This window comes from Lactuca virosa, chromosome 8, assembly GCF_052849685.1.
Source record: "Lactuca virosa cultivar CGN04683 chromosome 8, Lactuca_virosa_CGN04683_v6, whole genome shotgun sequence".
Lineage (NCBI taxonomy): Eukaryota > Viridiplantae > Streptophyta > Magnoliopsida > Asterales > Asteraceae > Lactuca > Lactuca virosa.
The window spans coordinates 14,403,114-14,427,814 of NC_136433.1; the positions used below are offsets into that span (position 1 = coordinate 14,403,114).

The window sequence follows — 24,701 nt, forward strand, 5'->3', positions numbered from 1 at the left end:
ACTATTCCAGTAATTCATGTTCATATCGACCAACACTCCCCTGTTACAAAACATACATTGTTCATGTAACATATAGTAGTTATAGATCCGATAAACATATTTGTACAATGATCCCAAACAAAATAACCACATAACTTAAACACTCGAAATAGCTTCACGACCAATAACAACAGACATTCGACCTCACTAAAACAATCGAGTAAGTATTGTTTTCATGTTTGAATATAGAATATTCCACGATTACAACAAAAAATTGAAATTTTCGAAGATTATCAGTCAAAATGCTACATTCTCACAAAACCCTAAACACTAAACTTGGCAAATAAAAAATGTAATGGAATTTTGTAGAGAATATTGCAGCCTTCTTCATCAATCTGACAATATGACATCAAAATACATGTAGAAGCTATTGAAAATCGTAGACATATATCATAAGGCTGCTCGGTGTGGACTCGGGAATGAACTCGGTGACCTCGGCGAACACCGGGCCGAGGCCTAGGCATGCCGAGCTCGGCTCGACAACTCGACGATGGTTCACCGATGAGAGAGATTGTATTTTTTTACCCATTTATTACTCAAACCCCTTTTTCAAAAATTACATTCTCTCCAAAAAATACCAAATTTCAAAAAATATAACCGTTTTTTTCTTCAAAATTTCAAAATTTAAACCCTCAATCTTCAACTATAAATACCCTCATCTTTATTCACTTTTTACCCATTCAAATCTCCTTAATTATACTCTCTTAACTTTCTTATTTTATCATCCTTTTCTACACTTCATCACTAAAAATGGCTATTGTTTGGTTGACTGAAGAAGAGATCTTACTCGCTCGTTCATGGATTGATGTAGTCGAAGATCCAAACCACAATGACAACCCTATGATTACTTTTTAGAGTAGAGTCGCCGACATATACAACCGCCAAGCCCTTCAACCACGAAGAAAAGATCTACTCTACGCTAAATTGAGAAACGCACACGCAACTCGGTTTACCATTGTGTTTCGTAGGGTGATGCATGCAGAAATGGTGAAAACGAAAATATTTTGCTAGAAAATGCTCTTGAGGCTTACCATGTTGAAACTGACAAAGATTTCAAACTTGTTGAGTTTTGACAAATTGTGAGACAGAGCCCCAAATGACGTCAAATTTGAAGTCATTGTCTTCTAATTTCTAGTGGGTTGTGTGTTTGAATTTCTAATGTGATGTTTCTGAATTTCTAGTGGTCTTGTGATGTTTTTAATTTCTATGTTTTTTTAATGGAATTTAAGTTTTTAAAAAAATAATATGTTTGAATATTTATTTTCTAAATTAATTAAAAAAAACATTTAGCATGGCAAGTGTGGCAACCTACGCAATGCAAATGACAAGTTTTTGCTAAAGTCTGATAAAAATAATGTGACCGTGACAAGTGTGTCACTACACGTACTAGCCTAGCCTAAGAAGTAACCTAACAAAGCGTAGTTGTATAAACCTTTAAGGCTTAAACCACAAAGTCGCTGTGAACGTTACTGGTTAATGCCTTTATATAAAGGCCCAACTCTTGGAATAAAGTCCATAGAAATGACCCAGGCTTAACGATATCAAGAATTTAGAAGAAAAAGAAAAAGTAAGGTACTAAGGGGCTGTTTGGCAGAATCTGAATTTTTAAGATCTGAATTTTTAAGAGATCTGAATTTCTAAAAGGGTCTGAATTTTTAAGATCTGAATTGTAACATGTTGTTTGGTTGGAACCTCTGAATTGATGTGCTAAATTATAAAAATGACAATTTTATCCTTCTGTATTATTTTTTGCCAAATTCAATGTTTATGTTTATAAAATAACCAAACAACTTCTTGAATAATTATAAAAACATATATTTAAACACCATACAAAATCAAAATCAAACATAAATCAAAATCAAACATAAATGAAAATTAAACAAAAATCAAAATCAAACATAAATAATTGACGAATCTATCCAATAATAGCAATCAAAATTGCATTGTTTTTGGACAACATTGCTTTAACTAAACAAAATTTTCAAAATACAATGTTCTAATAGGAAGAGATGAAAGTATGATTCTACAATAAAGAAATCAACAAAAATCTATGCCTATAGTCTTTAATACATTAGTTGTTTCACCTCACAAAAGTCTTGTGCATTATATAAGCTTTCGTTTAGCTTTCCAAAGTCCTGTTCTTTTGAAGGAGTTGTTTTGGTCTGTCATATGACTCATTTCACCTATATATTCCTACAATCAGGTTGATATGATCATCTTAAGGAAACCATTTGTTGTAATGTATAATTAGGGCTTGTCATATGATTCATATCACCTGTATATTCCTACAATGAACATATGAATGATGACAATAACAAAATTTTAAAAAGCAACAACATTTGAATAGATAAAAATATTGGGTAATGTGGATAAAGAATTCATCGAACAGGTAATAACATCATATTCCATATCAGATTGCAGATTTCATAGCATCAGATTTATCAAGCATCATAACATCAGGATTGGGCATGATATACAACGAAAATCAAAATTGAGGATTGATAATCGAGTTCTAGGGCAAAAAAAAAAAAATCCATGTATTTTAAGAATCGGTTTTCAGGGGAAAAAAGAAGAACAGGCCAGGAAAAAAAACTTACCTGCAACATGAGGTCGTCGTTGTTGCGGTGCTAGCGGAAGCTGGCGGAGGCAACGAAGCTTCTGGTGGGAGTCGATTTCAGGGAGGTCGGCGACGGAGGAGGTGATTGGCGCTCGACATGGTCAGAGGTAGGAGACGGAAGATACGATCTGAAGGGGGTGTGTTGTCTTGGAGGCGGGCATATCAGCAACGATGAGGGTAAAAGAGGGAAGGACGCGTGCTTTTTATTTTTCAGATACAAGCCCAAGTCTGAAACTTTAAGAGACTCTTACAAAATTAAGAGGCTTTTGTTCCTATGCTACCAAACACTCTTAGGGGCTGTTTGGCAGGATCTGAATTTTTAAGATCTGAAACTTTAAGCGGTCTGAATTTCTAAGAGGATCTGAATTTTTAAGATCTGAATTTTTAACAAGCTGTTTGGTTGGAATCTCTGAATTGTTGTGCTGATTAATGAAAATGACCATTTTACCCTTCTGCATTTTTTTTGCTAAATTCAGTAATTCTATTCTATAAAATAATTTAACCAACTTCTTAAATAATTAAAAAAAAAAAATATAAACACCATATAAAATCCTAACACCCTATAAAATCCAAATACAAACACCCTACACAATCCAACACATGAAAACACATACAACTATAGCAAACATGAGCTACACATAACTACAAAATGCTATAATTGGAAGAACTCTATCACCAGACACCAACATTACCATAACCAGAGTTCCCATAGTCACCACCACCATAACTTCTCTTGAAGAACTCTATCAACAACATTTTCTTTGAAAAATGAGATGATATGCAATCACTTGAGAAGAATATTTCAAGTATGAAATGTTTAAAATCAAAAATTTTTGCAGCAACACACAACAGGCAACAACTATGAAATCCACCTCCAAAACCAACTACATCAAACATGACCAGGGCAACATCTCTAAGGGGAAATCAACTACCAAGTTGTAACTTTGACTTTATTTGAATCCAAAAACCATAACTTTGACTTTATTTGAATCCAAAAACCACATCAGATCAAAACCGAAATATAACCTAACAAGTAGCAATCACTTTGATGAACAGGGGCAACAACACAAGGGGTAGGATCGACAAAATCAAGCCAAAAAAATTGATGGAGAGAGCGACACAAAATGCTTACTTTCACCATCGTGCTTGAATGTTGTTTGGGATTGGGATTGAAACAGAATAATCGAGTTTTAGGGGAAAAATAACCTTACCAAAAGTTGAGTTGTCGATGAGGGACCTGGAAGGCTTCGGCGATGACGACACTAGCGAAAGAGTCGGCCGGCTGGTTCCGAAGATGGAGTGGGTGAGGGAACGTCGTGTGTATTGAAAGAGAAGAGGGAAAGTGGGGCTGAAATATCAAGGGAAAACCCGCAGATGATGCCGGAGGCGATGCAGTTGGAGCAGGAGACGAAGGCGCCACGGGCGAATCCGACGGCGGCGGTAAGAGAGGGGATCGGAGTTGTAGCAGTGTGGAGTGGAGGAGAGGCGTCGTTGATGGTTGGGAGGGGAAAAAGAGGTTGTGTCGTTGTGGGCAAAACAGGAAACACGCGTGCCCTTATTTTTTCAGATGCAATCACATGTCTGAGAAATTAAGAGGTGTTTTTTAATTTAAGTGGCATAAAATAAGATGCGATCAAACACCCTACATCAGAATTTTTAAGAGGTTACCTCTTAATTTTTCAATTAAGAGGTAAATAAACAGCCCCTTAATCTGAAAAATTAAGAGTTTGCCTCTTAATTTGTCAATTAAGAGGCTACCAAACAGCCCCTAACTAAATTAACCATATTTTAAGTTAACTTAAATATTATTTTTAGAATGGTCTCAGTCATTCCTAACATTTTATGTCCCTATCTAAAGTGTTGTATAGCAATTATTTATTTGGTACTAAGACGTAGTAATTTGGAATTATTAAGTGAATTAATGTAAATGACTAATTATAAATTAAAGTAAACTATTAAAGCGACTAATTCTAAATTACACCAAAGTATAACTTAGGTCTAATTTTATTAATAGTAATATAGCGTGCTTTGAAATCTAGAGGCATCTTACAGAAATTCAAGCAAATTGATGTTGATCAAATGCGACTTTATGACAATTAAATAGCACGTCAATCGTCTATACAAATATTCATACGATAACATCTTCATTTCGGGTTTGTCGGCCTAGAGTTATTAGGTTTATCATGAAAACTTTATAACCGGCTTATAGTTAAGTAAGTCACACTACCCTAAGCGTGACACTATGAACAAATTTCAGCAAATTTATGAGGATATAAACGAGTTATTTGGTAGATTTTAGGGTATAAATGTTGAAGCTAACATGGCTCTTTATGTTGGAACAGAAAAAAACAAAACCAAACTGAAAAAACAAAATCGAACAAAAAACCTGATCTAAAACGGAAAAAACAAACACAAAAAGTCTAAGGTGTTGTTTGTTTGTTGTCTGCAGATCTGGGTGACATCTTCTGTCTGCGTCGCGCAGACCACGCGCAGACATTAGCCTTCACAGACTGTTTGTTTTTTTGAAGACTGCATACCTAAAAATGTCTGCGCGCCATCTTTTTGGCGCAGATGTGGACCAGAGTCTTCTAAAATCTTTAGACATCTTCTAGCCTAAAAAACACATATATCTTTATTTTTTTTAAGTTTTTTTTTTTAAATTTATATTTTTTCCAACTTTATTAATGATAAACAATTAAAAATTACAATACTTAAAAAAAAAACGTTCGACGAAACAAAAATGATATTATTGACAAATTTATAAATAAAGATTTATTACAATAATAGTTGTTGAAGTAGTTTATATAAATATGAAAAAAAATCATAATATATTCTTATATTTTTTTGTCAAATTTTGTAAAACATTATTTAATACAATATCGTCAATTTCTCGGAAAAATATTTATGGTACGTTTTTAATAGATTTAATTGAAAAAATCGAATTTTATTTCCATCCATTTATGTATCAAATTTTTTGATCCCTAATTATAATGTTTAGTTATAACTTTGCAACCAAAGTTGTTGGTTTTATCAAATATATACGTTAATTCATACCATTTTTATTTTTATTTTTTATACAATAATACATAAAAGTTGATCTAAATTTGTTAATTATTTATAACAAAGTCATAAAAATATTAAAAAATCACTTTGAAGTTTAAAAAAAATCAGTTTAGTTAGATTTCAGTTTATTTTAGTAGCCTGCAGATGTTAAAAAACAAACAGTCTTCTTTTTTCAGACTGCAGACGTTTGGTCCACCTCTTCTACTGCAGATGTCTACAAATGTGGTCCGCAGACTACAAACATTTTATCTCAGAAAAAACAAACAATACCTAAAAGTCAAAAAACAATATAGTAAAACCTGACTGATTTAATAATATAAGACCGAAAAAATGCGTTTGAGGCCAGTTCGTTTCGTACCGAACCACTTTAGACAGTTTTATGCGCAACGAGGAAATCACAGCCCAAAATAGTTGGAACATGATAATAACCCAAAATAGTTGGGACTTGGGAACATAAAACCTTAAATCAAAATATTGATAATTAATAATTTGATACCAAAATGATTTACTTGGATAATGTGCTAGGCCCATCTTGGTTCCTCGCGGTTTCCGACTTTCCGGCTCCGTAGTTTGTTAGATGGTACTTCGATACCGTTCTTCATCTCTCTCTCTCTCTCTCTCTCTCTCTCTGTTGATCGATCGGTACTTTCATCGCCTTTAACAGCTACAAGAACCCTAACCCTAGTCCTGTCAAAGAAGTCATTGCAGTTGGGTCATATACAAATCAGACATGCCTCCTCGGAAGACGCCTATAAGGCGCAAAAAATCATCATCAGCTACCACACCTACCCCTGTTGGTGATCATAAATCAACCACACCAGAAGTTGAAACGGGAGCTGAATTAGAAGATGTTGCGAAAGTCAAGACGGAGATGTCGGGTCAGGTAGAAGTATCCGATCCCAATTCTGCTAAAATTGACGGTGATTCAACTACATCTGCTGCTGTTTCTTCCGAATCGATGATTAAAGCGGAAGTCGTTTTGGAGAATTCTGCAGTAGGTGATGTGAATAAAGCGATAAATGAGGGCGGTGAACCGGACGTGGGCGGAGATAAGGTCACAGAGGATTTACCGCTGGTACGTGAGGATGTTGGTAAAGGGAAGCAAGGAGAAGGAGATGGAATCGTTTACCTAGAAAATGATGAATCTGACGAGACCATAGTCAAGAAGAAAGATGATTTACAGCATGGAAGCGAGAATGTGGATCAAGACAAACAAGGATCAGGCATCAATGGTTCCCAATTGGAGACATTTGCAGGTAAGAAATTTTTTCACCATGAACATACATTTTGATTTATTACTTGATTGCTCTTGAAGATGAGGTGTTTTACGGTCAAACTCATACATCATGGATCATATATCCTCGTAATTGCATAATAAGCTCAGTTGTTTAATAACTCAAAAATACTAAATGACAATAACAATCCTCTAGCTGTCAAAGGCAACAACGAAGAAGAAAAACAAGAAAATGTGAAAACCATCTCAGCTCAAGAATCTAATGCTGACAAAGCACCTTGTAACAATGCTGCTGCTTTAGTTTTAGAAGATGGGGAAAGTGATGATGATAGTGAGGAAGATGATGCAGACAATGAAGGTGATGAAGATCCTTCTCAGGATCCTGTCCCCGATAATAAGAAAGATAAGGACATTGAAATCTATGTTGGAAGATTGGACAAGAATACAGTTGAAGAAGATCTGGTCAATGTCTTTCAACAATTTGGGGAGCTGAAATCAACAAGAATAGTGAGGAACTCAACCACAAAAAAGAGCAAAGGTTTTGCATTTATACGGTTTGCATCTCCCGATCAAGCAAAGCGTGCTCTTTTGGAGTTGAAAGATGGAGTTGAGGTATGAGATTGAGCTCTGCTTATGTGGTTTTGGGAATTGACAGAAGGTGAACTCAACAAGTCAGATTCTAATATTTTTTTCTATGCCTAGGTGAGGGGCAAACATGTAAAGATATCAGAAAGCCAGGACAATCATACACTATATTTGCGAAATATTAGCAAAACATGGAAAAAGGAGGAAGTAAGTTTACATTGTTTATCATCATTCACTTCTATTCTATTTGTTCAAGTATCAAAGCTACCACTGTTGCATAACATTGCTTTGAAAGCACCACTCAGTGTTCCCAATTTCCTCTTTAAGGTGTTGCAACAATTGAAACAATATGGAATTGAGCATATTGAGATGATCCGTTTACCAGAGAATCCCAAGCTTGAAGGGAAAAATAAAGGTTTTGCTTTCTTGGAATTCACCACACATTCAGATGCAGTAGCAGCATTTCAACGACTCAAAAAGCCAGATGCGGTTTTTGGGCGTGATATAAGTGCTAAGGTTGCCTTTGCTCAAACACCTATGCGTCACAATGATGAAGATTTGTCACAGGCATGATAAAACTTGTTAAAATTCCCTGTTTCCATGCTCAATCGATTAATGTGTTTCTTATTGTGTTCTAGGCCAAAAAGGTATATTTGGAAGGACTCACTAAAGATTGGAATGAAGAGAAGGTGAAGGAGATTTGTAAAAAGTATGGTGAGATTCTTAAAGTTGATATATGCCTAAACCCACGAACCAAAAATAAAGATTTTGGGTTCATCACTTTTGCATCAAATGAAAATGCTTTAGCTTGTGTTGAGGGTATCAACAATGCTGGTGTTGGAGGCGAAGTCAAGGTATGGATGTTTACTTCCTCTCTAAAAAAGAGTAAATTACAAAAACGATCCCTCCGGTATGTGGTTGTTTACAGGGGTTAGTCCAAATTTGAAACCTTTTGAGGTTTTGGTCCTTATTGCAAGGTTTTATATCGAATTTTGGTCCTTATTGCAAGGTTTTATATCGAATTTTGGTCCATGTGTTGTTAACCTTGTAAAATGACAAATTTTTCTCTTCTTTTTTTTTGGAACAAAACCGTAAAAATACCACATGATCATATTATTTTTGGACCATTTTGCCCTTGCATACAACGGGGACCATTTTTGTAATTCACTAAAAAAGAACGCTATGTGTGTATATTATATTTCTAGTATGAAACATCATTCGGATTTATTATTTGTTACCTCAGATCAAAGCCAACATTTCAAAGCCTCATTCTAAGAGTCAATCTCAGAAGCATGGTTTTGGTGGGGGATTCAAAGTTGAAGCCTCAACATCGAATACAGAGGGTGGAAAATCTAAAGAAATTTCAGAACCTAAACCAATAAAAACAAAAGGTGGTTTGAATTCTCAGCAAGCTAAAAGAAATAAAAATGATACCATTAAAAATAAGGTGAAGGGAAGTATAAAAAATGGTGAAAGTTCTAATAAGAAAAGAAAAGCATCGTCTGACCATAACGTGAATGCTCCTCCCAATTTGAGACATGGTGATACAAAAAAACCAAAATTTGGTGTCGGGGGTGAAGGGCAAAATAGTAAATCCGCCTCCAAACCAGGAAATCACAAAAGAAAGGCCCCGAAGCATGATGGAGGTAACAGAAACCCTCAAAACAAAAAGGCTTTCAAGAAACAGAAAGGTATATTACTATTTATGTCCTCTTGCTTTGCTATTCCTAGCCAGTTGTTGTACACTTGAATTGTTAAAAACTGGAAATTGAATGAATGAACTAAAAAAGGAATATCCAAGATGATGATGATCCACTCAACCGACCTATCCTAATTGACTAAAAGACGTTATTGCCCCCCACTATCTCTATTCTCTACTTAAGAAGCCACACTGAGAGAACCAGAATTGATACTGTTAACACTACTTGGGATTAGGACTTAGGAGTATACCAGCAGTCTAAAGGCAAGAAATAGCAATGTAGTGTTTTTTGACCCCATTTACAATACATTGAAAATTATAGGCAATGTGCATGCAATTGGAAGGGAGAGAGATAATGTTATTAGGAATGATAATCGTATTAGAAGAGGGCATGGGCATGGACATGATGATTACAGAAGCACCACCAGATACATGGATCATTCATATGCTGTTGCTGTTGCTGTTGCTGCTGCATCTGATTCTTATCGTCTGCCTCCTGATTCATTGTCTACTAGACGCTTCAAGGAGATGGTACTATGGATTTTCTTATATATTTATTATTTTTAAAGGCTTAAATTAGTTAAATGCAAGAAATGGCTCGATTGATATCATAATCATAGCATTGTACTTTGAGAAATTTACCCAATTATTGGCTTATAGCAATGTATCCGATGAGTAGAGTTTTCAAACTAGTATGTCTTGATAAGAATAAAATGAGTGTGTACTAGAAAGAAGTTGAAGTACATTGGTATTTGGGATTGTTTAAATATTGATGTGGCTGGTGTGGTGTTTGATAAAAAATAAAGGTGCAATGATTGTATATGTAGGAAGCACATGCTGGATACATTGAACCTGTTTCTGTTTCTGGTGCTGCTGCTACACACAGTAGTCGATCATATTCAGGATATGTTCAACCCACCCATAACCATAACCACCCACATCATCATCATCAAACTGTCTACCTTGGAAGTCAAAGTCAAAGTCAAAATCAAGGTCATTCAAGATATTCAGATCGTCCCATTATGAGCCAATCTCAGTCTTATCATACTCACAGAGGCTATAACATCGAGACTACTTCTGTTGTACCTGAGGTTCAATCTTACACTCACAGACCCTATCAACAACAATCTTCAATCCTTCAACGTGAACGTGATCCTTATGTTTCTCTCCTCCCAATCCCAAGGTCAACATTAATAATAATAATAATAATAATAATTGTGTTTTGTTTTCCAATTTATATTTACATTTCAAAATGTTTTTGTGACTTGTGTAGAAGTGCTGGTCATGATGGCAGAGGTGCTGCTGTTACTTATGTTGGAGGTAATCCTTTACCCACTTTCTTTGTATCTCTGAATTTTTAACCAACTATCAGTTTCCACTATTATTGTAAAGTTTAATAGATATCACCAAATCATAACATTTTTTTTTTCTTAAATTATAGGTCCACCGCTTTCAGCCTTTCAAGTGCGAAATCACACAAGCTACTACAAGGTCTCTCTCTCTCTCTCTCTCTCTCTCTCTCTCTCTCACACACACACACACACAAATGGTGAAATGATTGAAGGTTGGTGGTTTACTTTTTTGTTTGATAAATGCAGGGTGGTGGTGGTGGTGGTGGGAGTTACAGTGGAGGTGGTTACAGTACTAGTCAAAGAACATACTACTGAGTAGAGTGAGTTAAAATGCATCTTAAGGATAAGGATAAGGATAAGGATGAAGATATCCTCTGTTATATGTTGCGGGAGAAATTTATCTATACCATGAGCCTTGAGCCATGAGGCATCGTTATTTATTTTTTTAGTTGCCATGTTATAAATCTCGCTTCTTCAACTTTAAGAATATACATATATGATACACACACTTGTTTTATTTATCTATCTATATCAATATCAATATCAAATACTATATATATATATATATATATATATATATATATATATATATATATATATATATATTTCATCTGTTGCATCCTGCCCATTTGCATGTTTTAGAAACTCTGATTTCTTGCATCTAGAGAAGAGCGATGGTGCTGCCAAGTTTTTTTCATTGTCAGTGCCGTTGTGGTATAAATAAAATTATTTTAATATTGTGGAAGTCATGGCAAAGCGTGTTTAGGTGGAAACAGAGCTATCACCCCTTAAAATGTGCCCAAGGTGTAGTAGTTGAAGGCATTTAGTGAGCGAGCTATCAGATGTGACAATAACCATTTTTTACACGTCAAGAAACCAAGATTGTGCATGTAATGGTGGAGGTAGAGTGATAGACTAGGAAAAATCACAATAATATGGAGTCACCGGATGTAGACGAAAATATTAGGTGAAAACTTAGCACAAATCGAGATATGTATTCAACTTATTGCACTAGATGTTAATGGACTGCAATTATAACAGTAGATAGTAGAATAAGACATCTCTAACTCATAAGACATTATCTTTTACACTAAAACTTATAATATAGTGCAACAGACAGTGTTAATTCTAAACCTTTTCAACCTATTACATTATACTATTAACACTAAAAAAATATTCTCGGTATATTCATATTTATTTAGTTTTTATAATTTTACAAAAACAATCATTTATATTTATTAAGATTTTGCAAACTAGGTCCATAGCTTTTTATTAATATAACTATATAAATTGTTTTATTAAAAATCTATAACTATAATTACTTATTCATATATAATTACTTATCGTATTATTGAAACAACCCGTTTATTAAATAAAAAAAAATAACATTTTAACACAAATCAAAATAAATATCATACATGCATTTTGGAAATATTACACATACACTTAAATAAATACACACACACACACACACACACACACACATATATATATATATATATATATATATATATATATATGAATTGAAATGTTTTCTCATAAGTGGTTAATTAATGCATTTTGTAGATCGAAATGAGCTTCTTTATCATTGATGTGTCTATACCAAGCAAAAAAAATTGAAATTCGTTATCATTGTTTCTACATCTAGCTGTAATACTTCTCTTACAACTTCAATTGGTACATCAAAATCATGTTCATCATCAATTATCATGTTATGTAAAATAACATATAAAATCATTTGTATTTTTTTATACTACTAAGATTATAATATATATCATTATGTGTTTTATATAAATCTTGTATTGTATTTTAACTTATTAAATATAATAATATACATAAAAGTATTAAGTATAAACTGTAATTATATAAGAAATAAACTAAAAGTATTTAAGTTCAAATTTCAAGGACTAATATATACTATTGACACTTAACACTAATATAATATTGATGAATAATATAACAGTATATAATGTTAAGTTTAGTGTAAGGTTGGAACATTATAATATAGATTTTAATGTAAAATTTGATTTAGTGTTAGGTTTCGATGTTGGGTTGGAGATGCCCTAAAGACGTGCTTTCCATCTATGCAATGCAAAGAAGCGTATAGCCGTATAAAGTTCCCCAATTTTATCATAAAAATAGCCTTATAAAGCTTGTCAGATCCCATTACGCCTAACCTTAAAGAACTAGCAAGTAAAAAAAGAACACATACTTTCAAGTTTTAACCAAAACATTTTTAACTAGTAAAGATCTATAAACAATATAGTGGATGAGTAGTAAACACCTAACAAAATATTTAATATCAAACTGTCAACTTCCATATCAACAAAGTAAAATCCACCTCAAAGCAAAGACACAAACACACACCTTGGACAAATGCAACTTCATATCTATCGTTCTTTATTTAGTAATGAAAAATTCATAAAAAGGAAAAAGAAGATCCAGTACATGTCAAAAACTGTACAGAGTACAATCAGTCATGATGGGCACCACTAGACCCTGCTTTCCCTTCCATTAGACCATTGCGAATCTGATCACTAATATCTCTCACATGTCCAGGCCCATGTGGTATAAACACAGTGGTGTTCTTTGATGAGTTCCCAAGATCTTTAATCGTGTCAAAATACTGAGTTATCATAATCAGATCCATCACCTCTTTTGCAGACGCCCCTTCCACTTTATGTGAGAAATTCAATATATTCTCTCTTAATCCATCAGTTATCGCCTGCCTCTGTCTTGCCACACCAACTCCACCCAAATACTTGGCTTCAGCTTCTGCTTCTGCTTTTTTCACTAGAAGAATCTTATCCGCTTCTCCCTTGTACACACTTGCAAGCTGAAGCCTTTGTGCTGCATACAAGGACAAATTCGTCAAAAAGTTATCACGAGATTTGTTTTTTTTTTTTTTTTTTGAATGGAAGGGTAGAATGGTCATATAGTCTCATTCATTCAGTCTAGAAAAGAAACATACCTCATGTATACACAACACAAACATGATTACACATTCAACCACTTTACCCATACAGAATTAATGGAAAAAAGAAAAAGAATATGAAAGTGCATAGTGCATAGGAAAAAAGCAAGACCTGCATTGATTTCATTCATTGCTCTACGCACAGAAGGATCAGGTATAATGTCCACCATCAGTATGTGCTCTATGTTGTACCCGTATTCTCCCATAACCTAATACAATGATCCCACGAAATCATATAAACTTTTTCTTTAAAATAATAGAAAACCTAACGCAAGATATGAATTTACCTTTTCGAGTTCCTGCAATACGGTTTTTGCAACTTCATCTTTCTGTTCAAAGAGTTGATCTAAAGTAATCCTTGGAACCTGAGCTCGTACAACTGAAAGAATACCACTGGTTTATGAGATAGAAACTATGGAGGAATTTTTGTAGAAGCAAAATGGACATGAGTGTAAGAACTAAGAAGATCACCATCGAAAACATAGGATTGAATTTGTTCACGAGGGTTCTGTAACTCGTAGAATGCATCATCAGCGTTTTGCTTTACTACTCGGTATTGAATTGAAGAAATTATTTGAACAAACACGTTGTCCTGCAAAAGAGAAAGATACTTGAAGTTCAACATTTGAAATAATTCACTGTGCTTGCCAGCTCCAGGAAAATGAACCCTAGCTCTAGCTTCTTATGATCTAAATCACAATATACAACCTACCAATTCATATGATAGTTACTTGATAATCTATCGCAGATCGTACGATTATCAAGGGTTTAAACTCACAACATAGGTCAAAAAATAACAATCGATACATGAGAAGGTAATTTCATAGATCATGTGAGTTATAAGGAACAGAAAAGAAAACCTTGGTTTTGGTCTCGATTTTGACTTCAAGCGAGTTGATCCTGGTGGAGAGAACACCGGCGAGATATTGACCGGCGCAAGGGTTGAAGAAATTGAGACCTGGCTCAGCCAATTTCTCGAATCGACCCCATTTTTCAACAACCCCTACACTTGCTTGGTCTATGCAACCCACAAGAATACACGATGCGTTCCCCATACCTGCTGCAATCTCAATTCTCACCCACTCTGTGTGTATCTAAATATATCTGAATTACTTTCTCTGAAAATATCTGGAGAGATACTTCGTTACGTGATTATATCTATATGAACTTCAACGTAGACACATCTGAAACCGCCAAAACGAGCGTTGTGAGGTGTGACGCGTGAAGAAGTCGTCGACGATGATATTAATGGGGTGTATCTGGATATATTACTTTAAAGATTTTCCTTCTAATTTTTGTTACTATTAATATAAAATAATAACATAGATTTTTTTTTTTAATACAAAATAGGAAAACGAACAGAAACACAAAATAGCAGGATATTTGTTATTATTACCTTTTTGCCTTTTAGTGATCGAATACATTAAAATTAAAAGATTTTATTAATTTAAATAAAGAGTTTTTTTTCTTTTTTTCTTTTTTGTAATAAGTTATGTGTTCTAACTTATCTCAAATAGCTTATGCCGGTTTATTTCATTTTAATAGCGGATAAAATAATTTACTATTGTAAACTCCGTTTTAACACCGAAAAAACCAATAAACATTATATAAATAAACATCATTTCTTCTAAATAAGCAATCCAAAACAATTTGTATGGTCCAATAACTCATATGGACTAACTCTTCATGAACTCTCACATAAACTTAGTCCATCATGAATCAATAGTCTAAACCATATGTATCACTGATTTAATAATCAGTCTCCGTTAATTTAATTAGTCTTTTTTGATTACTAAATTAATTCCAAACTAATTTTTTATCAATACTTATTAAATAATATGATTTCTCAATTAATATATTATACTTATAATATATTAATAAATCATAAATAACCTCTTTCTCAAATATCAATCCTATCAAATTGCTCTGGTGAATGCAACCCAAAAGGACCATGCTACTTTCGGGTCAAATACATATCACATATAATTATGGACTTAGACACCTAATCCAACAGAAAGTTGGGTCCCCGATATATTGGACCGTTTCAGATTCTTTCTAGGGTTGGCAAGGTGGCGTATAGGTTGGATCTTTCGGAGGAGCTCAGCCAGATTCGTAGCACCTTCCACGTTTCGTAATTACGAAAGTGCATATTAGACGAGGATGTGGTAGTGTCATTGGATGACATTCAGGTCGACGAACATCTGAATTATGTTGAGAAGTTGGTGGCTGTCTTAGAAAGGAAGATAAAGGTTCTGCGTAACAAGGAGATACCTTTGGTAAACGTACAGTGGCAACATCGGAAGGGATCCGAGTGGACTTGGGAGCCGGAGGCGGAAATGCGGGAGCATTATCCGGATTTGTTCACTGCAGCAGGCTTCGAGGACGAAGCCTAGTTCAAGTGGGGGAGAGTTGTAACATCCCAATCTTCAGGTACAAATTTCAAGCTTTTTATATTTACATTTAAGGGCAACTCAACGAGTTGAAGGAGGAACATGAAAACCCTAATTTTCAGGGTTTGCACCCTATTTAATGGCCTTAACTCTCATTGTTAGCCTCCCTTATCGCCTCCTTGCCCATAAAAACCCTAGTTCATGCATTTCTTCTCATTTTGAGTGTGTGAGAGCTTAAAGAGTGCCTTTTTGGTAGTTTATTTTGAAGAAGCTTGAAGTGGGTGGTGCATAGATGAAGGGAGAGGCTGTAGATCTGGTGTCTACTCTGTTGTGGCAACCATTTTGAGGTATACCTTGGCCTTTTATTGCTTAGATCTTCTCCTATGGAAGTATATGGTCATTTTTAGCTTATTTTGGGGTCATTCTTGGATTTGAGCATGTCATGAAGCTATGGCTTCAGATCTGGACGTCTCATGGCCTCCTTAGACTTAAAGTTGCCAACTTTATCAAGTCTTGGCCCTCCTTCATGCCCTAAATCTCTTAATGAGCTATGTTTGAGTGTTTTAGCCCCCTTAATGCCATGCATGGACGTAAAGTTAGCAACTTTACGTGATATCTTCACCCTAGGGGATCAGATCTATAGTTTGGGGCTTTGGACTCGCTGGAAAAGTGGTTGAATGTGTTAAGACTAGGAGAACTCGACGAGTTACCCTGTCAACTCGGCAAGTTGACTCGGGTTTCCCCGATCTTCTGGATACTGCACGAACTCGACGAGTTGTCCTGTCGACTCGGCGAGTTGACTAGGGTTTTCCTGGTTTTCTGAGTTTTGAAGGAACTCGACGAGTCAAAAATATGCACTTGACGAGTTGGGTCAACATGGACTGTTGACTATGACTGTTGACTCTGACTTTGACCATGGTTGACCAAGTTTGACTTAGAGGGGTATTTTTGGTATTCGGGATTTTAATGAAGTTAGTTACATCGTGGTTGTAGGCAGTTGAGTTTAGAGCTGTGAGTTGGGTTTTGATCTTACCGGTCCAGCACTACTTGTGAGGTGAGTTCTCCTCACTATACTGACAGGGTCGAAGGCACCAATGTTGGCGCTTTGGATTGTATCCTGGTTTATCGTATGATACTATGTATAGTGATCGGGTAGATCTGTATTCTAGTGTTTAAGATGATGCTATGATTGATGATCTATTAGGCCTATATGATAACTGTATGTGCTAGCTAGAGTTTGATATTATTTTATATTATGTGATGACGAGTGGGTTGAGGCGGTCCTGCTTTGTGCTCAAGGCCAACGGACCCAGGGCGACCCGGATAGACTGAAGGCCCAAAGGGGCGTACCAGTCAGGTCGAAGGCCCGGAGAACGGTCCAGATAGGCTGAAGGCCTGGTGAGGCGGTCCAGACATGCTGAAGGTTCTGAGAGTGGACCAGATAGGCTGTAGGACCGGTGAGGCGGTCCAGTCATGCTGAAGACTCTGTATGCATATTGTGTGTTTATGACATTGTTCTGGTTGTATGGTGTTGGTATTTTGGGGGAACTCACTAAGCTTGGGGGCTTATAGTTTTGGATTATGTTTCAAGTACTTCGGATGATCGTGGGAAGACGAAGGCTTGATCGTGCACCTCCTCACATTTTGTGTTATGATTTCTGGGATTTCTCTGATGTTAAACTATTTTGAAAACAATTTGTAAACAATGAGTGGTTTTTGGGATATTTAAAAAGTTTGAAATTTTTATGAATTTTATGGATGTTACATTTATAGGTTCATAATAACGATAATGAACTTAAACATAAGTTATACTTAAAGTACGGTAAGCATAACTCACTTACAAGGAGGTTTAGCGAGGAACCAAGCTCTACGCGGGCAGAACTTCTGAGCCGGAAGCTCTTCTTCTCGGGGCCTTTTGGCGCTCCGGGACTCGCTACTAACAACTAGGAGGTGCTAGGGAAAGGCTTAGAGGGTTTAGGGGTGTTTGAGAGAGAATGGGTTAGAATGGTGTGAGAAAATGAGTGATTTGCGCCTTCTATTTATAGGCTGTGAAATCCACTTACGCGGGGCGTAATTGGGCTGTACGTTGGGCGTACGCATGCCACGTGTCTCAATCTCGTTCCAAGCCGTGCGAAAGAAGTAGTGGCCCATATCTTGCCACGTGTCACTCCGAGGTTTAATGCAAAAACTAATTATCTTCTAAAATCCGTAACTTTCGCATACGACCTTCGTTTTTGACGTTATTTATATCCACGCATATTTAGCGACATGATCTACAACTTTCGTTTAGACCCCGTCTGTTAATTTTGATTTTATTTTTAAAGTTATATTTTAACAGGCTTAGACAGTTAAAGTCCGTTAAAAATTCATAACTTTGTCATCTGACGTCCGTTTTCGAATGTCTTTATATCGTTGAGCTCCAGTTAACGAGATCTTTAATTCTAGTTTAGGTTGTGTCGGGTAATAATCGATTGATCTGAAATTCGCTTTCCGGGTTGTGTACTACTATGCTAAATCTTAGAAAAATCATAACTTCCTCTGACGAAGTCAGATTTGGACGTTCTCTATATATACGTTTTTGGTTTAACGTCTATTACGAATTTTGTTTAGATTACTAAGGCTAAAAACTAGTTTATCAAGAATTTACATTTTACGATACGCGGCGCTGTGCTGGTTTAGTCGCGAAACTTCGACGGGTCATAACTTCTTCGTTATAAGTCAGATTTCATCGTTCTTTATATCTCCGGAATCCTTGTCATGACTACTTCAACTTTATTCAAAGATATCAGGTCTAATTATTATTTTATTTTAGACACGTATTTTATTATTATTTTATTATATCGTTATAAGCACGTATATTGCACATAAATCACATAATACTCAAATAATTCTTCTTCATTACTTCAAAATAGGTTACAATTGTTGACCCTAACTATTACATCATAATAATAATGCTTAGCCAGAAACACGAGCGTTACATCTGTAGAGATAGTATTTGGAGTAGTGATCGGTTAAGCTATTTTCCAGACTGTGAGGTGAGCTTTTCTCATTGTACTTGTGGGTTGAAGGCACCAATGTTGACCCATTAGGTTATGTATCATGATATATAGGATGATGCCATGTTGGTTATATGTTAGACTAGTAGATTTGTATAATTACATGTGTTCGCTGGATATATGTTAGACTGCTAGATGTGTATGATTACTTGTGCTTGCTGGTTATTGATTATTATTGCAGATGTCGACATGTTATTGTGTTGTGGGGTTGAGGCGATCCTTCTTTATGTTGAAGGCCAAGATACCTGGGCGGCCCAGTTGATATTGTAGGCCCAAGGGAGCAGTTCATCTTATGTTGTAGGCTCGGGAGCGGTCCAACTTGTAGTTGAAGGCTAGGTGGCGGTCCAACCTTGTGCTGTAGGCCTAGTTGCGTGCATTGTATCATGTTGTTGTGTGTGGTGCTTTGGGGGATCTCACTAAGCTTTGGATTACAATTTGATTTTATGGTTTTAGGTACAACAGAGGACAAAGGCAAGGCGAAGGCGTGATTATGCACATCATCCTGGATTTTTATCTGACTTATGATTTTGGGATACTTTGATTCATGATTTTGGTTTTTGAAACTATGTTTTGTGTAATTTGTGGATTCTGGAATGGTATAAATGATTTTTTTCATGATTTTTGGGATATTACAAGTTGGGATAAGTCCTGGTTTGAGAGAGTTAGATGAACGCTTGTGTGATTCCAGACTCAAACTAAGGATCTACATAATGATTTTCAAAAAATTTAACTCTAAAAGAACCGACATAAAGGATTCGATGTGTACAATCATTCGGAGCTAAGGAAAGTGATTCCCCAAGATACCCATACTTGTTTTGTGTATTGATGATATGATAGAATTGCATGCTAGTATGTAGGCTAAGGATATTAAGGAATTGCATGATAGAATTGTCTGATGTATGATGCCTGATAGCCTAGGAGAATTTCTTGTTATGCTATATGGACCTGATATTATTACTGTAGTTGCTTGGTGTATGCATCATAGGTGTATATAACTAAGATTTTATAGTCCAATAATGTCCGTTCCTTGTTTGGTTGTGGGCTTAGAGTAGAATCATGTATTCGACTGTCTATCGAATCCAATGTTGTGTATGATTAGCATACACGAGCGACTTTAGGGTTAGTAGAAGTTTCATAAGTGAGTATGGGTTGTAGTAGGCTAGCATGAGGAAGGATTAGCTACTCTTGAGAGAGTATGTATAGGATGTATCTGTATCCTAGTTTTGGGCTTTGCATGGTCTGTGACGATCTTTTGAGACAAATACGGGTAGGTGTGGAAGGTAGTACAGGCCTGTACTACTGAAAGCACATGACCCGTACGCATATCAAGGAAGTCACGAACCCCGTGGATTTAGTGATTTCGTAATGATGTCATAGTATGAACTATGGCTTTTTAATGTATTCCGGTTTGGTTTTCAGTATGCTGATCACCAGAGGTTCTGGATCAGGAGCTGGCGGCCCGGAGAGGCCACGTTTGCCTGATGATGAGATTCGTGAGATGATCACCACTCAACTGACCATAGATGTTAGGTAGGCGATCCCAAAGATGTTTAGGTATGTCTGAGAGGCTGCTGCTGCTGCAGCCACCGTAGTTGTTGCTGCCGCAAGACTCCACGGGAGAGGGTCATTTCAGTACTGAGACTTCAACAACACGAAGCCCCCAGAGTTTGACGGGGTCAAGGACCTGATTGTTGCTATGAGGTGGTTATCAAATGTTGAGGGTTGTTTCTTCACTTGTCCGTGTCCAGAAACTTCGTCCAAAAACATATGGAAAAACCTTTTAATTAGCTATGGAAATTGACAACCTAATAATGTTGATATAAAGTTGCTAATATAATCAAATGGTATATATTTGGTGTCACTTCTCAATTCAAATTGGTCAAGTCGAACTTTATTGATCTAAACTTATGTTTTTTCTAAAGAGAAATGTATAATGAATTTCGTCCAAAAACGTATGGAAAAAACTTTTAATTATCTATGAAAAATGACAACGCAATAATGTTGATATAAAGTTGCTAAAATAATTAGATTAATTATATTTTGTGTCACTTCTCAATTCAAATTGGATAAGTCGAACTTTAACGCCTCTAAACTTATGTTATTGAAATGTGTAATGAATTTCGTCAAAAAGAGTCTGTAAAAAGCTTTTAATTAGTTATGAAAAATGACAATGTAATAATGTTGATATAAAGTTGTTAATATAATCAAATGGATTACATTCGGTGTCACTTCTCAATTCAAAATGGGCAAGTTAAAACTTTAATGTCTCTAAACTTATTTTTATTGAAATGTATAATGAATTTCGTCCAAAAGTGTCACATTTGATTATATTATCAACTAGATATTAACATTATTACGTTTTCAATCTTCATAGCTATATAAAAGTTTATACAGACGCTTATGGACGAAATTCATTATACATTTCGATAACATAAGTTTAGAGACATTAAAGTTTAACTTTCTCAATTTGAATTGAGAAGTAACACTAAAAATAATTATTTTATTATATTAGCGGTTAGATATCAACATTTTTACGTTGTCATTCTTAATAGCTAATTAAAAAGTTTTATAGATGCTTTTGGACAGAATTCATGATACATTTCGGTAACATAAATTTAGAGGCATTAAAGTTCGACTTACCAAATTTGAATTGAGAAGTGACACTATATATAATTCATTTGATTATACTAGCAACTAGATATCAACATTATTACGTTGTCATTCTTTATAGTTAATTAAAAGGTTTTTATAGACACTTTTGGACAAAATTCATTATACATTTCGTCAAAAGCAAATACAGTCAAAGCATCAAATCCAATCAAACCATCGAGGTAAGTTAGATTTGATTCAGTTAAACAATCCCTAAATCAATTAAATCCAATCAAACCATCGAGGTGAGTTAGATTTGATTAAGTTAAACAATCCCTAAATCAATTATCCTAGCAATAACAACAAGGTACGACCAGAAGTAATGGGCCAAATGAGCCCATAGTTGATCTCAATTGGTCGCAATTGTCAGCCCAGTCAGTTGATGGACGTTATTGATTCTGTTCCCGAACACATGTTTTCTGGAACCTATCACCGGCTACAAGACATTCATTCACATAATTCAGACACAGAAAACGAGAGAGCGATTCAACGAAATCAAAGAAAAATTCGATAACAATGGGGAAAGATTTGAGCGATGAACAAGTTTCCGCCATGAAAGAGGCCTTTACCCTCTTCGATACCGACGGCGATGGCAAGATCGCCCCATCGGAGCTCGGGATTCTTATGCGTTCTCTCGGTGGAAATCCTACGCAAGCGCAGCTCAAGTCCATAATCGCCGAGGAAAAACTCACATCTCCCTTTGATTTCAACAGGTTTACCGACCTAATGGGGAAGCACCTCAAACCGGAGCCCTTTGATCGCCAGCTTCGTGATGCGTTTAAGGTTATTGACAAGGACGGGACCGGATTCGTCGTCGTTGCGGATCTCAAACATATACTCACCAGCATCGGAGAGAAGCTAGAGCCTGCGGAGTTCGATGAGTGGATCCGAGAGATTGATGTTGGATCCGATGGGAAAATCAAGTATGAGGACTTCATCGCAAGAATGGTTGCTAAATGATTTGTAAGTTGCGATTTTCTCCTTCGTTTTATCATAAACATCTTAAATTTTGTGTCTCCACGTATTTCATTAGTTTTTTTTTTTTTTTTTTTTGTGAGTTACCTACCTAATTATTATATAGAAAATATATCAATACACACTTATTTTTGTTGATTTTCACCCATTTTACATGTTGATCCCCCGTCTCAAAAGTTAGGTTCATACTTTGGTATATCCAAATCCTGTAATTCCAGATTACATGTCCATTTGAATTCTTTACATTTTTTGAACACCAACCTTTTTTGCTAATTTCAATGATATAGCATCTGCCCTTTTGTATAATTCTTTTTTTCACAAATCAAATCGCATTCCCTTGAACATTATAACTCCAATTTGGTGCGAAAAACAAACGTTTCTCATCAAAATTTCTTGTATTTTTTTTTTCTTAAATGGGTCTTTGCGTGTGTTTTAAGATGAAGCAACCCCCTCATGATTATCTCTTATTAGCTTAAAATATAACTTGAGAATGATCCTGTTTGGTTTTTATGCAGGTTAGAGATGCTGCTGATGAAATACTGTGTGCTTCTCTGCCTTATTTAGATTTTATATTTTGGTGTGGTAATTTACTTAAAACTCTGGTTCAGAGTTTTCTGCTTGCTAGTTTTGATGAACTATTTGTATTTGGCGAATAACCCGAAATTTGTGCACACATTTATCCATTTTTTTGCCTTACTTCTAAACAGGGTGCTTGTGAATAGTTTTGATTTAAATGTTCATGTAAAACACTGGTAATTTGGTATCTATCAATTGATTTCCTTTTCCATATCTACAATATTGGGTGTTACGAAATTCACTTGAGGTTGAGGATAATCCAACCAAAATCAACTTTAAGTATGGACAAGAAACTAGAAGTAATTCGTGTAAGGATCTCGGTGCATCTTCCATTGTCAAAAGATTTTTTTTAATACCAAATTCAATGTAACATTTTGTGCATACATTAAGATGTTGATATATACATTTACATCTTTATTCAGATTTGGGCAATTGCATAAACACATAATGTATCAGTTTAGTCATCTAACTATTTTAATCGATTATGAAAAATAGATAAGTCCCTACAATAAAATTCTAGTAGTTGAGATACGGAATTACACAAAAAATGTCAAGGTTCAAAACTTTGTACTCACAAACTAATGTTGCTTGGGTCATTAAAGATGGTATAGCTTTCGAGGTGATATTTGTTTTGAAGTCACCCATTTAAAAAAAAAGGCAATTTAACTTTTATACCCTCGATTGTAAAAAGAAAAAAAAAAAATCATGATTAAGAATATAAAAGTCAAAATACTTTTTTTAAGTGGATGAATAAAAAACATAAATGCAAATATATAACCTCTATTTAGCTTTGATTACGGAGTACCATGTTCGTGGTTTGAGATAAGATATATAACATGGGCTTGAGGTTTAATGAAAAACAATTATTTATTCAGGTCCCGATCATAATGAACCGTTGATCATCACACACGAAAAGCTTGATTTGGTGTGGCTTGAGTTGGATGAGATTTTTGATATTTAACCTTTTAGTGATTGAGATAAATAGAAGACATTTCTCTTAAGCATATCATATGCTAATAGGACAATATAAAAATATCATATGCTAACAGGACAAATTTAGCCATTTCTCTAAAGCATTTTCCATAAATTAGCCAAAAATTTAAAAAACTTTCAATTTTAACCAACTGCATATAAGTAGGACTTGCCTGCAAGCTCAATAAATGAATTGTGAAATCATGGACCATATGCGGTTTTGTGGTCCATTATCATAATATATTTAAACTCTAAAAAAATTTCAACATCATTTTCAGTCCTAAAAATATAGCATAAGACTAGTTTTCTATTAACAATGTTGTACTTTCTTGTTTGTATTCAACTTAAATATAGTAGTAACTTGTAGTTATTTTGTCTAAATTGTGAAAAAAAAGACCAAATCACAGAGGACATGACCCTCTGCAATTGTACAACCTTTAAGAAGTAAACCGTGTATTAACGACTTGCACAATCACATATATTAATCAAGAAAAAGCTAGCATGAGATCGCAAATGTGTA

At 35.2% G+C, this 24,701-nt stretch overlaps 2 protein-coding genes and 1 pseudogene across 4 annotated transcripts; 2 read left to right on the plus strand and 1 right to left on the minus strand.

Annotated features, from left to right (window-relative positions):
- Positions 1-6,214: 6,214 nt before the first annotated feature.
- On the plus strand, positions 6,215-11,142 carry LOC145130025 (uncharacterized). Of its 2 annotated transcripts, none has more exons than XM_079064881.1 (11): positions 6,215-6,975; positions 7,255-7,565; positions 7,656-7,745; positions 7,866-8,105; positions 8,177-8,392; positions 8,782-9,229; positions 9,560-9,768; positions 10,065-10,420; positions 10,511-10,557; positions 10,679-10,728; positions 10,836-11,142. In XM_079064881.1, the coding sequence occupies exons 1-11, from the start codon at positions 6,450-6,452 to the stop codon at positions 10,902-10,904; spliced, it is 2,562 nt and encodes an 853-aa protein (XP_078921007.1). In that variant the 5' UTR covers positions 6,215-6,449; the 3' UTR covers positions 10,905-11,142. The 2 variants fall into 2 exon arrangements, with proteins under 2 accessions (XP_078921007.1, XP_078921006.1); XM_079064880.1 differs by having other exon boundaries at positions 6,216-6,975; positions 7,150-7,565.
- A 1,724-nt stretch (positions 11,143-12,866) lies between these two features.
- LOC145133396 (SPFH/Band 7/PHB domain-containing membrane-associated protein family) lies at positions 12,867-14,762 on the minus strand. The gene is made up of 5 exons (XM_079068343.1): positions 14,424-14,762; positions 14,035-14,155; positions 13,851-13,942; positions 13,676-13,772; positions 12,867-13,439 (listed from the first exon to the last, which is right to left on the minus strand). Exons 1-5 carry the CDS (start codon positions 14,616-14,618, stop codon positions 13,063-13,065), a joined length of 882 nt encoding a protein of 293 aa, XP_078924469.1. The 5' UTR covers positions 14,619-14,762; the 3' UTR covers positions 12,867-13,062.
- Positions 14,763-22,081: 7,319 nt separating this feature from the next.
- On the plus strand, positions 22,082-23,420 carry LOC145134365 (putative calcium-binding protein CML13 pseudogene; annotated as a pseudogene). The gene is made up of 2 exons (XR_013719098.1): positions 22,082-22,621; positions 23,149-23,420. The product of XR_013719098.1 is annotated as a putative calcium-binding protein CML13 pseudogene (transcript).
- The last annotated feature ends 1,281 nt before the right edge of the window (positions 23,421-24,701 follow it).